At 41.7% G+C, this 17,461-nt stretch overlaps 1 protein-coding gene across 3 annotated transcripts in view; it reads left to right on the forward strand.

The window, feature by feature from the left end:
- The window catches only part of PTPRR (protein tyrosine phosphatase receptor type R), a 235,446-nt gene that overhangs the window by 148,736 nt on the left and 69,249 nt on the right, over positions 1-17,461 (forward strand). For all 3 annotated transcript variants that reach the window (XM_032854799.1, XM_032854800.1, XM_032854801.1), the window contains one exon: positions 85-347. In XM_032854799.1, the coding sequence (XP_032710690.1) occupies positions 85-347 (263 nt within the window). The remainder of the gene's footprint in view (positions 1-84; positions 348-17,461) is intronic.

A 17,461-nucleotide genomic window follows, 5' to 3' on the forward strand; every position in this document is an offset into this window, starting at 1 on the left:
TGAGTTGGTCTTCTGGGTTAGGGTGAGAAGATTGTATGTTGTTGTTCAGCGTGAAAAAGCAAGCCTTTATATCTCCTTCTGTAGATTCTTTACAGATTAAAAGAAAGATTTCAGCTCTCCTTGCGACAAGATAAAGAGAAAAAACAGGAGATCCACCTATCGCCCATTGTGTTACAACCAGCACAGTCTGAGGCAAAGACAGTCAACAGCATGGTCCAGCCCGAGCAAGGCCCCAAGGTGCTGAATGTGGTTGTGGACCCGCAAAGCCGATACTCTCCTGAGATCAAGGCTACCACCTCTGTCTGTCCTTCTCCTTTCAAAATGAAGCCCATAGGACTTCAGGAGAGGTAAGAGTTTTTCTGTATCCCTCTACAGGTTGCTTTTTTTTTTTTTTAAAGGATATTCACCAATTAAAAATGATAGAGGCAAAGATGACTGACATATTGGGTAAAATTGCTCACCACCAAATGGACAGCAGGAGGAAGTTGTCTTTCTTGTCCCCCCAGAGAATCTAGCTGTGTTACAATAATCTTCTAGTTACGTCAGATTCTGTCTAGCTCGTGTAGTCCCAAGCCACATTCATCTTAACTCCAGGACAATTTCTGTAATCATTTATTGAGTACATTTTGAGGGCTGCTGATATGATACTATCTTCTTTAATCGTCCTCAAAACTCTGGTAGGTAGAAAGACTAGGAATAAACTTAGGGTATTTCCTGACAAAGTCCATATTGTTTGGGGTAAGGTAGGAGACATCAATGTCACAAATCAATTTTTTTTTAAAGTTTGCCTCCTATTTCCTTTAAGGAAATGAATAGTAAATACCTCGAGATCCATGACTTTGTTTTTATTGTCTTTGTGATATACTTATACTGATATTCTCGTTTAAAGCAAAGCCAACCTGAGGTGTCTGGGTGGCTCAGTCAGTTGAGCATCTGATTCTTGAATTCAGCTCAGGTCGTGATCTTAGGATCCTGGAATTGAGCCCTGTGTTGGGGTCTGCCCTCAGCGGCAAGTCTGCTTGAGGATTCTCTCTCTCCTCCTGCCACTCCCCCAACTCATGCTCTCACTCTCTAAAATAAGTAAATAAATCTTTTAAAAAATTTTTAAATTAAATAAATAAAGCAAAACCAACATTTGAAAACCAGGATATGCAAGACACATAAAAGAGGTGCTAATTCTTTATTTCCCCAAAATATTAAGTAAATCTTCCCCATGACATTTCTTAAAATAAGAAACTTCCTGTTTATATTTAAAATATGATTGATATTATATCCAGCATTGTATGCCAGGGTAGTGGAGGAAGTGAGAGGCTCTTGAGGTACACTCCCAGGTTCATTCTCCTCTTATTTTCCTGTATCTTCATTTTGTATCACTGTTCTTTTGGTGCCTTAGGTTTTCAGGTCACATCTCTAAATTTTTATTATATTTCCTATAACACATATGCACGCACACATACACACACACGCGCGCGCCACATTCCTTCAGAAAATATAAGTTCAGAAGACCACAGTGCGCATTGAGATTTTTAGTAAGCATTGTCAAAAAACAGTGAATAAAGTAAAAAGAAAGATACTGTTGTAGTGATTTCCAAAGTCCTGTAAAGGGAGAACATTCTGACTCCATAAAAGAAGAAAAATGGAGAGCAATCAAATTTTCTTCCTCCTCCTCCCAAATACTAGTTGGTTTCTGAATGGATCCATTTGAGTCTCCAGGTAACATTTTCTTAGCTGGGTACGGCTACTTTGCTGTTTGGGCTGTAGATGAGATGGAGCTTTCTCCCTGAGACTAAGCCTGGGGTCTGGAGAACTGGGATCCAGACACAGCTTTGCCGTTGCTGAATTGATTGGCTTCATGTGAGTCATTCTATCTGAGCCTCATTTTCCTCATCTGTGATATGAAGGGGTTAAACTTGACTCCTTTGCTTCCTTCAGGCTCTTTTGCTTTTGTCACCCAAATTAGTTTTACACACTGATGTTTGCTTCAAAGAAAACCTCAAAGCAGTTGTCTGGGCATTGGTGGTGTACCGAGGGCAGGGTGTTCGAAAAGATCTGCTCAGATGAAAGCGATAAGATGGTCATTTTCTGTAGATGATTTAAAGATGATAATAAAACTACCTAGAAGTCAGACTAAATTTTATTACCATCAACACCGCCAATTCTAAGGAAGGCCAGTAGTTAAATCCTCTAAGGGGTGCCTATTGCCAGAATCTTGCCTTTCGTAGGCTACTTCTGGGCATGTTTGAATTTCAAAAGCCTAAGTTCAAGTATCTCCTTATTCATTTCAGTGAAGTGAATGTTTGAGAAGGGAGAGTACGGAGATGGTGTCTTACTCATCTTTATGGTCCACACGGGGGACTCCAGCAAAGCCAAGTGTGTAATCAGGGTCAGATAGCCTCCTTGCCATCTGGTCTATAAACTTTCCTGTATCCCCACCCCTCACCTCCCACTTCCTTCCCATCTCAGAGGAAGAGAAACTGCTCTGTCCACAAAGGCTCCAGGTCATTCCCTCTCAACCCTGATAACTTACCCCATCAGTTTTCCTTCTCTTTTTTTCAACTGTGCCCTCTTTGCTAATGCAGAGATTATAAGAATGGTACCAGGATTAGCACACGTTCCATATTTCACATAGATGATTTTATTTCCTCTTCTCTGCCTGATCTAATCCTCTCCTCTCCTTCCATCAGACTGTACACTCTACAGATTTATCTTGCTATAACACTGTTTGCATTCGATGACTCTGCTGTGTAAAAATCCCTGTGTCTATAGGCTTAAGCACAGAGCACCTTGCTGGGCCTCAGAGGGCCTGTACTATTGGACCCTGATCCTTCTTTCCAAATACGTTTGCCACTACCCCCCAAAACAAACCTTCCATTCCATCCAGTCTGTTCTCCAGGGTTCATGGTCACATCTGCGTCTTTGTTCACCTGGTCCCTATTCTCTCTCCTTCAACTATCTCTAGTCTCCAAATCCCAAACAAAACTTACCTCCTACCATTGACCATGACATTTATCCGTACCCACAGGGATTCTTCACACCTGTGAATTCTCACACGTACCCCTCCCCTAGCAGTGAGGTTCATTAAAGAATAACTCAGAAAGGGACTAAAACTGGTTTTCAGGTAGTTTATCCTATCCCTTCACCAGCTTTAAAGACCCTCTCGTGTCTCCCATGGTTCTTGTGACCCTGGTACATTGTAAACACTAGAAAATTATGGATTTAATTAATTAATGTGCATTTGGTTCTGGAAAGCACCTGTATTTCTGAAGAGCCTTCCGTAAGAACAAATAGCTTATGATAAACCACAGAGCTGAGTCTCTGTGCTGATATTACTTCGGACATTCACCAAGTGACTGAACATGTTAATCAAGTCCTTTGTTGTGTAGTTTTCACAATGTAGGAAATAGGTTTGGTAATATCTATATCTGTTCTGCCTTTTTTCAAAGGACACCATAAAATCAAGAATCAATAAAAAATGGCATTTTGTCTGTGAGAAGGAAAAGGAAATCTACTGTTCTTTTTGTTTTGTTCTGTGATCCCATTCCACAATACTATACTAGGTCGGTTACATTTTTGAACTTGGGAAAGTGGAAACTTTTTTTTTTACTGAAATGACAAAGTTGAGCCTGCCATTTGATATCATAAATATTTATTTTATTTTATTTTTTCACAAATTTTTTAAAACTGTCAACTGACTTATGGTTTTTCTCATCCTATTTATAAATCTGTATTTATAAATTTGACCATCTAATGTAATTTGACAACTATCAGTATCTGATCAAATCTACCCTCATCTAACAAATGAGTTCTTTTCCCATGGTGAGTCTGTGAATTGAAGAGATACTTCCAGAGGCCTACCCCACACCCACTGCATGTAAAACTTGGACCTTGTTTGTTCATCTGTAACAAGGACAGCAGCAGGTGCCTTGCACAGCTCTTGTGACGGTTAAGCTAGACAATGTGTGTCACACGGCTGGCACAGCAGGAGGCCATGGCTAGCTCCCATTCCTCATCTCTTGGCCCATCTCTGTCCTCCTCAGATTTCCTGCTTGTCACTCTCAAGGAAACTGTATATAAGCCGGGTTCCAAATGTCCAGTAAACCAAAGATCACATTCAGACCCTAGAATTATACATTTTCTTTCATTGGGAAAACAGAGAACTTGTAAATGTGAATTCCTGCAAATTTCCCCTCTAGGCTACTGTACAACAGCCAGTTTTATGGAAAAGAAATTCACAGGCGGACAGGGAGATTCACATTATTTCCTCATTTGATTTTTCTTTAGGAATAAAAGTGAGCAAGGACAGTGAAGGAACTGTCTAGAAAGGGTGTCTCCCTGTGACAGGGCACTCTCACTCGCGCTCAGTTAATGGGCTAGGAAATATATGACATCAATGGAGATTGTCTCACAATGGAGGTCTCCACAGGCCCACAAGGGTTTTCAGTAGCCAGTGAATAAACATTCTCTAACTTCCCTGAAATTGTACCTTAATATGGTTTATTTGGGTCCATAAATATTGTGCAAATGATAATGTAACACCCAGATGTATGATTTTTAAAGGTTTTTTTAAAAGGCTGAACCTGGGAGATTTCTATCAAAGCTAAAAAGATTCTGTTGTAGTGGAGGCAATGAAAACATGGGCCTGACCAAGAAAATATTGAGTCTTCTACAACTAAACTAAAAGTTTTGTTTACTATAATTTCCTCCAGACAAGATGGAATGTTCCAGTTTCTGTCCCCTGCTCTCCGTAATGGAGAAACACTTCAGTGTGCAGAAATTTTGACTTAGAAGATACCTAATAGCTTCTCAACTAATCTCTCTTTGGGACATATAAGAAAAGGAAAGCGTATAGAATAGATACAGCTGAATATCGGGATATAAAGTACACAAAAATACTCTGGAAATTAAAATCTGTATTCATGCAAGACCCATCAGTGGAAATGGAGTCAACTCCCTCACTTTCTGTCTAGGGAAATGGAGACCCAGAATCTTCCCTTTTTGGTCTCAGGGGAGAACAGCGTAGCCTGAGACGAGGAATCTTGTCCATGTAATTTATTGTGAGGGTGCTCTCAGGAGAAGCCTAAAGGAAAGTAGGGGAGGCAGAGCAGGGGAAAAGAAGCCAAGCAACGAGGTGGTTTCAGCTGATCTCAGCCTGTTCACACCCGGAGCCCTGAAACATGAGTGGCAGCTCATGAACAGTTGTTGCCCCTTGAGGCAAACAGGGTGGGCACCTGTACCCCATGTCAGTCAACCATTGGCTTCAGGCCACCCCAGGGATGGCAGAAGCATAACTTTGTAGGCACATCTGGCCTGGGCTACTCCCATTGGCCAAAGTGATTCTCCAGAGAAGTGGCACCAGTGTGTGCCGTTCATAGCCCTTACTCGCAGCAGTGGGGGAGGGGAGTGGGTGGGGCGCAGCCTGGCCAAGGTGATCTGGGTGGGGCACCAACCACATTACTACACTGGCCAAAGGTGACGACACTAGTTACAGCAAAGCTGAGTTTACGCTCCAGTTTCCTTGATCTTTCCCAGGATACTCAGACCAAACAACCTCCTTCTGATAGATACCAGTCGTTCTGACGGAACCTATGACCCAACACCACCAAACGCTATGACCCACGACTCATTTTTTCAGCCTGACAATATGGGAATTGTAATGAAACCCATAACAAGCAACCATTTAGAAGTTAATCCAAATTTAGTTCCAAGCAACTTCAATCAAAACAACAACTCAGTAATGCTTATGGGCCCTTTACATGCATGATCTCATTTAATCCTCACAAGGGACTTATTATCCCCTCTTTAGGGTAAGGAATGGACGCTCAGAGAGATTAAGTTACTGCCCACATAACATAATAATAAGTGACTGGGCTTGTGAGAATGACAAATAGAATTTGAGCCCAAGCAGTTTGGCTCCAGAGGCTATAGTCCCAATAAGGACTATACTGGAGTGTGTGTGGTGTAGAATATTCCCATATTCTACAGAAAATCAGTAAAAAATAGATTACAAATCAATGTATTTACTAAGTAGGTCTACTTAGAATGACACTACTTAGAGTGTCACACTGATTGCCTTAGCAAATTTCATGCTTGGCTTTCAGAATGTTTTTCAGATTCTAAACGAGTAAAATTCTATGTTGTGAGGTGGATTAAAAACAGTCAAGTGGAGATCTGTCTCACAGCCAGTATAGCTCACTGCCCATCTCTGTCTTTCCTCCATCCGGTTGTTTCCAGATGCCGGGTCGATATCTGACATAAATCTTCATATAACCATTATGTTCTACCTCTTCCTAGCGGACACAGTTGATAGAATTTTAAGCTTCCCTTATTTTTGATTACCACACCTTTTTAAAGTACTTTATGGGAATGTCCAGAGTTGGGGAGGCCTTGGAAATAGGCACAAGCCCTTTGCTTACAGGGAACATCAAACTCTTTCCTCTTTATTTGTAGGATAGACAATGGTTGCATTTTTATGGAGGTGTGTCAGGGTTCTGAAGGGTTAGGAAAAAAAAACTTTCAAGTGTTCCTTATTAGGGCGCCTGGGTGGCTCAGTTGGGTAAGCAGCTGCCTTCGGCTCAGGTCATGATCCTGGAGTCCCGAGATCAGAGTCCCACATCGGGCTCCTTCCTCAGTGGGGAGTCTGCTTCTCCCTCTGACCTCTCCCCTCTCATGCTCTCTCATTCTCTCTCTCTCTCTCAAATAAATAAATAAAATCTTTAAGAAAAAAAAGTTTTCCTTATTAAAACAAACAAACCAAACACCAGGATTAAGAAAATGGAAGGAGGAGTTTTTAATCTGCCCCCAAATTAATGACAAGTCATGAGACAAAATGGTGAATGAGAGAAATGACAGAGGAAACCACCCAGGGTGAGAAGAACAGAAGCCGAAATCTATTTTGAAGGAATTGAAAGTAGTAGAGTTGGGGGGCACCTGGGTGGTACAGTCAGTCAAGCATTGGACGCTTGGTTTCAGTTCAGGGTCCTCATCTCAGGATGGTGAGATCAAGCCCCAGGTCCGGTCAGCACCCAGCATGGAGTCACCTTAAGACTCTCCCTCCTTCTTCCTCTCTCCTTCCCCCAGCCCCTGCACACGTGTGTGTGTGCACACGCACGCACATGCACATGCCGCTCTCTCTCAAATAAATAAATCTTTAAAATAGAGTTCTGCCTATAAAAGGTAAAAATTAGCCACCACTTGTTGGCAAGCAAAGACCTAGCTTCTCTCCAAGCAGACTGAAGTGTCTGAGCCCTGGGTGGCCCCTGGTGGAGTAACAACAGTTTAAGTCCCACTGGGTCCTCCTCTCTGTGTCTTCCATTAGACACCCATGACCCAGGCTCCTGCGTCCTGAGATTGAAGCAGGAAAGTCTTCTCAGCATTGTTATCCCCACCCATCTTTCAACACAGCACCCATTAACTTCCAGATCTGATCCTGGACCCTGGCTTCCTGCTTTGATAGGTGATTTCTATTTCCACTCCCACGATGGGGGCCAAAGCCCAGTTCTTTTCTGGGAACTCTTAGAGTCATTCTGTAGGCTCTGACCTGTTTTTAGAGCAATTTAGGCTTATTTCCCTTAGCTGCATAATGTTAGCATTTCTATAGAATTCTCCTGTGTCCTGCCCCTAAAGAAGAGGTTGTTCCTATAATGTTTTGATGCTTGCTAATTCCTCCACCCACAACCAAATGAGAGTTTTCCTGTGGAGAGTCCTAAATGCGGGGCTTTTTCAAATGAGATTACAAGTTTTTGCTAGGGGACTATGTTCCAGGTCTGGATGTACAGGTTGACAGAATTAGGCAAAATGGCCTTTTTTGTAGAAGCATTTTAATCAGGGCAGGTACAGATTATTCCCAGCGTACGTTTTGCCTCCTATTTTGAGAGAGACCAGCTCTGAATTTTCGTTATTGTGTCAGGGGATTTTTCTTTTTCTTTTTTTTTTTTTTTTAACCTTGCTTGCAGACAATTCGCCTTTGGAGTTCTTTGAAATGTGTCATAAAGCTACAGCTCACGGTTCTGCTCTGTGCATTTTCTGGACGCTGGAACATTGTTTTCCTCTGCAGCGATGCTCCGCTCTGTTGCCATCATATTTTCCCAGCTATTGATACATGACCTCTAGAGCATAACTGTGAATAATCACAGGTCACCCCCAGCAGGTGACTGCAGCAAAATTATTTTCAACTGATGGATTTGGGGGTTTTTTGTTTATTTTTCTTTTTGTTTTTACCTGGACGTATATCACAAACGTTAAAATGTCATTTCCATTCCATAATGCCTCGTGATTATCTGGATGTAATTTAAACACAGTGAGAGGGCTCTGTTCTCCGGTATATTCTGAAGCGGGCCTGGATGAAGGCTATTGTAGTGTGTGCAGATAGTGCCCTCTAGTGGAGAACTGCGCGTTGAGGCCATTATTAGCCAGTGTCCTCTAGGAAAGAGGGTTGTTCTTGTTTCTGTTATAAATAGGTAGATTCCATAATGACTTGTAATGTCCTCTCTGGCAGGTGAAGCATAACCTTGTTTGGCAGGTACTTTTGAAAACGGTCTCAGTGTAGTGATGAAAGAGCTGTAACTTGAGAAATAACAAATTGCCATGAACACTTTCATTTGAAAGCCATGTGCATTCTAACAATGCTTAACGTCCAATCATTTTCATTTCTCATTCAATCCACAAGTAATTTTAAAGACAATGGGTCAAATGAAATTAATATTGCCTAAGGTGTATTATAATATATACATCCTTTTACTCAGGAGCTAATTTTTATTCTAACTCAAGAGATTTAATGTGAGGCTCAATATCTCTCCCTTTTCCCAGGCCCACAATCTTGCCTGCCCCACTCCTCCTTCCCCTCCTTTTCTCTCTTGTCTCTAGCACCATGCCTGACACATACTACCTATTGCTATGAATATTTGTTACATTTCAATAAGAAACAAAAGAGTAAGTCCTTAAAATTAGGTTAATTTTATGGAAAGAATTACTTCAAAAACAAAGCGAAACAGATGATCCCCATCATCTCCCCCTCACCCTACAGATATGAGTGTCTGGTGCTGGCGGTTGCCTCGTTAACCACCATGAGGGAGGAGTCTGAGCTCCTCTCCCTGCACATCCTCTCTATCACCCCGCGCCACTGGGGAGAGCTTATAACAACCCTTCTTGCCCTGCTCTGAATATAGTTTCCTGGATGATTAGTTTTATTCTTGTTGTGTTTTATTTGCCATTGCCTTTTGATTTCTACAGTAGCATTTTGTGACTAAACCCCCATTCACAGAAGAATCTTCTTCTCCTGATAGAATCCGTAGACTACCTAAGGATTCTGAAAAACAAAGTGGAATTTTAAATCCACTTTAATCAATAATGATCGTAGGAATGATGACGTGCTAAAGGGCCTGTGATAGTGAATAGATTAAAAGTACGGCAAAGGGGTGCCTGGGTGGCTTCGTGGGTTAAGCCTCTGCCTTCAACTCAGCTCATGTTCCTGGGATTGAGCCCCGCATTGGGCTCTCTGCTCAGCAGGGAGCCTGCTTCCCCCTCTCTCTCTGACTACTTGTGATCTCTCTCTCTGTGTCAAATAAATAAATAAATAATCTTTCAAAAATAATAAAAAAATAAATAAATAAAAGCATGGCAAAGACCTACCATAGCCTGAAAGAATATACTTCAAATGTGGAGACTTAGCCAAGTCTCCAAGGGTTGCTTGACACTGCTCAGAAATCTGTTGCTTTTCTCAACTTGTTCTCATTGCCCCACGCAGTCTTTCCAGATTTGCACTGCTCTCCTTAAATTTCTTTTCCCCATCTCATCCATAGAAAAAAACAAGACCCCTGGGAATAAACTACCTTCACACCACCTCTCCAACACTTCTCAGACTCCACAAACGCCTTCTCTCTCCTTCTCTCTTACACACACACACACACACACACACACCATACAAGTCAAATCTCCTAAGAACTCATTTATCTGTTTCCTTGCTTCCTAGTTCCACACATATAATAAGGGTTCTTAAATACTGGCTGAATAATACAGTTAGCCTTACTCATCAGAGTTAGCTTTACTCATCTGTTTCAGCTCTGAAATGTCCATTTAGTTCTAGAAAGTCCCAGGACGTGGAAAACTTATCACTTGCCATTTCATTCCTGGGTGCTTCATTTCTCCAACCCCGTTGTGTGACCAATGAGTTTGAAAGTCTGCTTGGCTTAATATATAAGTCTTGTAAAATTAAAGAGATTCTATCCTGAACCTGTTATTACAGCACGGTATGCATCAAGACTCTCGGGCATGAAAAAATCATGCAGTCGAATGATCTCGTATCTATAAAGTAATCTAAACAGAGATCTCAAATAACAAGATTGCAGGTTTTTCCAGGTGAAGCAAGAACTTCATTTTCAAATATCCTGTAGAGATTTATATGGGGTAACTGTCCTTATTCTTGTCTTTACTTTCCTAACTGGACTTTAAAATATCAGTCTTTTAAAAAAAATACTCATGAAACTTTTACAGCGGGGAAATTCTTCCATCCAACTTCTTTATACAGGTAATCTTTATAGTCTTGACTGCAGCAATAACGGCTTGATATTTCATCACTGTTTTGTGGACAAGAGTATTTTTTCACTTTAAATCAGCTCTATAGTGTATTATGTCAACTTTAAAAGCATTTTATTGCCCACTCTGTCCTCATCGGTCATGAAGTGTTAATGTATTGGAGGCAACAATGAATAGGAAAAAAATTAATAGAAACAGGTCCTGTTCTAGCTAAAAACTGTGCAAGAGAAGGGCCTCAGTATTAGAGAAGTTCAGAGTAGAGTGAGTGTACTTCCAGTTCAATCGCTGAGAATCAGAGACTGTAAGCAATAAAGTACAACACATATACCAGGTCTGGGGAGAGAGATCTCACATGTTTTGTTATTTGGGCAGATTTAGTCTAAGAGCTTGGCTTATAGATATTTTGGAAGCATATACACAGAGATATTATTGGAATAATTAATCTCTATTAAATGTGAAATCCTTGAGAGAGCAATGAGGGACATATTTAAGAAGTGGTGAGCCCAAAGATTTCTAATTTCTAATTTAAATGTGTCCTACTAGATATGACCTGTAGGGGGTGCCCTGAAACAACAGTATGTTTTAAAAGTGAAAACCTAGGCCTCTGTGTGTGACAGAAATTCTCGAGTTTGGCTTTTCATCCTCTACAGAGACACCAGTAAAATCTACGGTGGGGAGAGTGTCTCATGAAATCTTTAATATGGTGTCAATAAGAGTCTCCCTAGAGTATGTTTAATTGGTACTTGTCATTCAGTGCTTTCATCCCCTTAGGGGTGGGAGGAGAGGCACAAAATCAAGTGGCATTAGAATGTCAAGATCCTAAAAATACTAATAATAAGTAAAATAATAAAAACAATAAAACAAACATGGCTTAAACATGACCCCACACTTTTTTTCCCCCTAAATCGTTATTATTCTTTAGAAGGCTAAACTGTGTAATTCAGTAAATTAAATTGTAGACTCCCTGTGATAAGGATATCTTAACACCATTGGTATTCTTATTGCCTATCAAGGTGCCTGGAGCACATTAGACCTTAATAAATGCTTAATTCCTTCCTTCATTCCCACTCAGTGTTGGTGGCAGTGGTCGTGATGGGCATGGTTAGAATCAGGAAGCAGGTGGTGGTCATATATTAGAACGAGGGGCTTCCTGAAAAGTCAGTCATGCAACATTTTAGAGTTGAGAGGAAACTTTGAGCAATGGCCCCTAGACCTAACTTCAGATCTGACTCCCCTAGGGAAATTTTGTAACATTTCTAAACCTTCTTCTAGATAGAAACATTTCTGGATAGAACTTCCTCCCTCCCCCATCTAGATAGAATTTCTAGATAGGAAATATTCTCGAGTCAAACAAAAATTTAGCCTCAGTAGCTCTGGGGAAGAGTTAAGGCGATAGATACATATATAAATATGTATGTCTAGATCTATACACATGATAGATACATATCTATGTACATATGATTTTAAATAGATGCATATATTTAAATTCATGCATATAATCTAACATAGTTTTATATTTATCTGTCTGTCGATGTTCAAATATACTTAAATTACTATCTTTTATATTTCTATATTTAAATTACTTACATTTGAAAACCACAATGTGAGTGGTCCTGGCCCACGTCCCAGGAACGTTCCTGTAATTCTGCCCTGGAGGCCAAAGCAGCGGGCACGCCCCCTGCTGGACGAAACCACTTGTCAATTGCAAAGCTGAAAACTCTTCCAATGACTGTCGAAAATCCCTTTCCCTTTTCACTCCTACCGCTCTTCCCTGCTTCCTGAGCACAGGGTTTCTGGGGATGGATTTATTACTAAAATTATTAGGATTACAAGATGCGGGCGATGGAAGACGACCCCTTTGCGTGTTACTAATGAAGGAACTGAGACAACGTTAACCAACTTGTTGACAAACAACTGTAGATCCTCTGGGAACCATCAGTCAGCACTGGGTTATTCAGGCAAAGCGTTGTGATCGATTGGTCGCCAGCTCTAGATTATTTCACATTTCGATCTAAATCAGAAGTGAAATCACAGAAAACCTGTGAAAACACGGGTTTTCACCTGTGTCCGCAGGAGGCCTTGTTCGGGGAGGTGGGGGTGGGAGCTGGGCTGGTGGGGCCTACCCTTCTCATACTCTTCCTTGAGCACAAGTCTCCATGCCCTCATTCTGCTATTGGTCTTTCTTTCTTAATCAGGAACCCCCACATTTGGAAAAGAGGTTTTTTTGTTTTTTGTGTTTTGTTTTTTAAATTTTATTTACTTGAGAGAGAGAGAGTGCACCTATGAGCAGGGGGCAGAGGCAGAGGGAGAGGGAGAAGCAGACTCCACGTTGAGCAGAGGGCCCCATGCAGGGGCTTAACTGCTCAATTGTAGGATCGTGGGATCATGACCTCAGTGGAAGGCAGATGCCTAACCGACTGAGCCACCCAGGCCTCCCTGAAAAGAATTTTGAGACCACAATTGTTTCCTCGGATAAGCTTGCTCATGAGAAACCTCCCTAGATAGATTCAGAGGCCTGAGGGGGAATTGGGGTCTCCTTCTGTTTGGGCACACGTGTCTTCCTCAGGCTTTGGAAGTTTTGTGTAGAATACATCCGTTGCGCTGTTTGGAAGCATTCTCCATGAGACTGTTCCAGTACGGTTCCACTGCCCTGACTCAGTGAAATAGCTACACCACCTCTAATTCCCCTCAGTGGATCTGAGACATCTTTAGGGTTTCCTTGGGCTGTTTATCACAAATATAAATCCAAAAGTAATTTCCTAGAAAAGCCATTGCTTACTCTCAGATACAGTTTTTCATTGGCCATTTGGAACACCTAATCACAGAAAAAAAGTATCTGATAACTTCTCTTAGAAATTCTTTTATCGGGACGCCTGGGTGGCTCAGTTGGTTGGACGACTGCCTTCGGCTCAGGTCATGATCCTGGAGTCACGGGATTGAGTCCCGCATCGGGCTCCCAGCTCCACGGGGAGTCTGCTTCTCTCTCTGACCTTCTCCTCGCTCATGCTCTCTCTCTCAAATAAATAAATAAAATCTTTAAAAAAATAAAAAAGAAATTCTTTTATCAGTTTTTCTTGTGTAATTCTTTACAGAGTAACTTCGATGTGTTATCTACTATTTATGCTTAGAAGTTAATCAAGAGGGTATGTCACTGACTCAGGGACACCTAACTGACCATGGGAGCCATGGAAGGGATATAAGGGTCTGCTTCTAGACCCCCAGCTATCAACCACTGTACATAAATTTGTAGGCCCTTACATTTCTTTCTTTTTTTTTTTTTTTTAATTTGAGAGAGAGAGAGAGAGAGCGCACGCATGAGAGGAGAGAGGTCAGCAGGAGAAGCAGACTCCCTGCCGAGAAGGGAGTCTTATGTGGGACTCGATCCCAGGACTCCAGGATCATGACCTGAGCAGAAGGCAGTCCCTTAACCAACTGAGCCACCCAGGTGCCCGGGCCCTTACATTTCTACACAAATTTTGAAACCTGATTTTTCCCTTAAAATGTCTTGCTTACAGTAGGTGTCTGATAGATACTTATTGCATTGAATTGGACTTTTTGATGAAATTTTCTTGAATTAAGTTGACTGAAGTATAAGCAAAAAGATTAAGCAGATGGAAAAGGAAGAAGAGGAGGAGGAGAAGGAAAGGGGGGAGGGGAAAGAATCATTCTTTACTGGGTTTTAGCTTGGGGCTCCTGGACAATCTCCCATGAAGTTAGGTTGCAAACATCACCTCGTCATGACCCTTCTGTGATGTGAGTCTACATAAGAAGCAATATTATTTGATTATGAGCATCCCATGTAGGCCTATACGGGCATTAGAAAGGCTTTCTCCTGGCAAAGAGAGACAAACTTGTTGAGTTTGCCTTTAACAGGAGCTGTGCTGGCGATCTGAGCATGAACCCACGCACATCCCCAAACTTTGACAAATAATCTAGAAATAAAGTCATCATTTGGCCCCTCATAAAATCAGATATTTAATCCTTTAACATTTAAAGTGTCAGGATAAATGGAATGGGAAGAAATCAGAGAGGGAGACAAACCATGAAAGAGCCTGGACTCCAGGAAACAAACTGAGGGTTACAGAAAGGGGATGGTGGGAGGAGAGGGTAACAGGGTGATAGGTATTAAGGAGGGCACGCGTTGGGATGAACACTGGGTATTATACGCAACTAATGAATCATTGAACACTACAGCAAAAACTTATGATGTCCTATATGCTGGGTAACTGAACCTAATAAAAAATTTTTTTTTAAATAAAGTGTCAGGGGGCACCTGGGTGGCTCAGTGGGTTAAAGCCTCTGCCTTCAGCTCAGGTCATGATCCCAGGCTGCTGGGATCGAGCCCCACATTGGGCTCTCTGCTTGACGGGGAGCCTGCTTCCTCCTCTCTCTCTGCCTGCCTCTCTGCCTACTTGTGATCTCTGTCAAATAAATAAATAAAATCTTAAAAAAAAAAAAGTATCAGGACAGTTAGTAAGAGAAACAGTAAATAGATTAAGGGTTACTTCGTCACTATTCTAAAAACAATCACCTACTCTGAATGCTTTTCCACTCTTTCCTTCTATTTTCTCAATCCTGTTAAAACCATTTGTCCCGCAAGGACAGTTATCAGTGCATAAAAACTCACCCAAGTTGGCTCTGGGTGCATTTTTTTCAATATTCAATCCTTAGACCAATAACGGGGAATCTGAATTTTTTTTCCCACTTAATTCTTTAGTGACAGAGCATAAGCACATAGTACATTGAAAAGCCTTAGATTTTCTGACTAAAATATAACTGCTTTTCCTAGTTTGGAGGATAATTTTACACCATTGTGCTTTATTTATTCTCGGTAGAACTTGTGGGGATTGTTCTCAGGATAATGTCAGGATAATTGTTCAAAACTGAGCTATGGGCCAGCCCAAGAGCATTCTCCTGGGAATAGCTTGGCTAAAATACACAAAAGATCTCTTCTCTTATCAAAAATATTTCTTCTTAAACATAGAGACAAATGAGGAAAGGTTTGACACGAGATAAAAATAACAGTGAAATAAGTAAGGGACTAAATGCCTTATGTGATCTTAGTACATAGAGAACAAATAAAAGGCAGCATGTGGTACTCTGTCTTCATAGGGTAATCTATAGGGGTGCCTGGTTGGCTCAGTTGATAAGCGTCTGCCTTGGGCTCAGATCAAGCCCCACATCAGGCTCCCTGCTCAGCAGGAAGCCTGCTTCTCCCTCTCCCATGACTCCTGCTTATGTTCCTTCTCTCACTGTGTCTCTCTCTGTCAAATAAATAAATCAAATCTTAAAAAAAAAAAATCAGGTGATCTATAAGATGCCTTCTGAGCGCAGAGAAGGGGGCCTCCTATACCCTTACTTTCTCAGTAAGGGAGTATTGGCCAGGAGGCAATACCAAATATAGGTAAATATGAGACCTCAATGTTTCTCCAGCCCTTATCAATTGTTGTCAACTTTTTTTTTTTTTAAGAGAGAGAGAGGGAGATTCTCAAGTAGGCTGCACACCCAGCGTGGAGCCCAACACGGGGCTCAAACTCGTGACTCATGAGATCATGATCTGAGCTGAAATCAAGAGTCAGATGCTTGACTGACTGAGCCACCCAGTCACTCCTAAATTTTTGTCAAAGAACTATGCAAATAATGAACTATACAGTGAACTATAGAAATAATATGTTCTTTCTTTTTTAAAAAAATATTTTATTTACTTATTTGAGAGCAAGGTCAGGAGAGAGAGAGAACAAGCAGGGTGGAGGGACAGAGGGAGAGGGAGAAGCAGACTCCCCGCTGAGCAGGGAGCCCTGACATGGGGCTTGATCCCAGGACCCTGAGATCAGGACCTGAGCCCAAGGCAGACTCTTAACGTACTGAGCCACCCAGGTGCCCTCAAATAACACATTCTTTATCATGGAAACTTCAAAAGCATATATTTTTTATCATTTTTAAAAAGATTCTATTTACTTATTTGTGAGAGTGAGAGAGAGAGCACAAGCAATGTGAAGGGTGGAAGGAGGAGACTCCCCACTGAGCAGGGAGCCTGACAGCGGACTCGATCTGAACTCCAGATCACGACCTGAACTGAAGCCAGATGCTCAACTGACTAAGCCACCCAGGCTCTCCTTTCGAAAGCATATTTAGCCCAAGACAAAAACATAGGAATTATATCACAGGCCATCTGACCCCCAGAGATAACCCTCACTAATATTTTGTGAGGCCTTATACACACACACACTCACCATACACCATACTTCCAGTAATTGGTGATGACAGTGACAGCTCTGATGGCAAGAACTGCGGGAACAAGACCGTGGCTCTAACAGGAGTGGGAGCCGTGGGAGCCGCTGGGGCTGGGGCAGCAATAACGATAACGGAAATCCATAATCACACAAGCCATAACTGCAGAGGAAGCCGTGGTCTTTGCAGGAGCAGTACTGAAGGTGTCTTGAGAGCGGCCGTCACAGTAAAGCTGTGAATAATGCCGGTTCAGAGTTACATGGCCCTTACCAGGTGCCAAACACTGGCCCGGGTGTTTTACATCTATTATCTCAATTAATCCTCACAATGAGCTAATGAATTAAGCATACTAGTTGCGTCCCCATCTTACAGATGACAAAACCGATGTGCACTCAGGCTGTGTCCTCTGCCCAAGATTGCAGTCTTAAGGGGCAGAACCTGAATGTGAACCTGAGCAGTCTTGGCCCCATAATCCACTCATAACCACTATGCTGGTGGTTAAAAAAAAAAAAAAAAAAGTAGATTTTGCAAACATTTTTCTCCTCTGTTTCATTATTCCTCAGCAACTTGCCACAATCCTCTGGAGGCTTGTTTAACTTTTTTTAGAGGCTCTGTGAACTCCTAAAAAATAAAAGGCAAATTACCAAAGGGCAAATTGCTGTTTAATTTGTCAGTATCTTCAGTTTATATGGGCTTCCAC

Source organism: Lontra canadensis, unplaced genomic scaffold (assembly GCF_010015895.1).
Source record: "Lontra canadensis isolate GAN:19392208 unplaced genomic scaffold, GSC_riverotter_1.0 scaffold9, whole genome shotgun sequence".
Lineage (NCBI taxonomy): Eukaryota > Metazoa > Chordata > Mammalia > Carnivora > Mustelidae > Lontra > Lontra canadensis.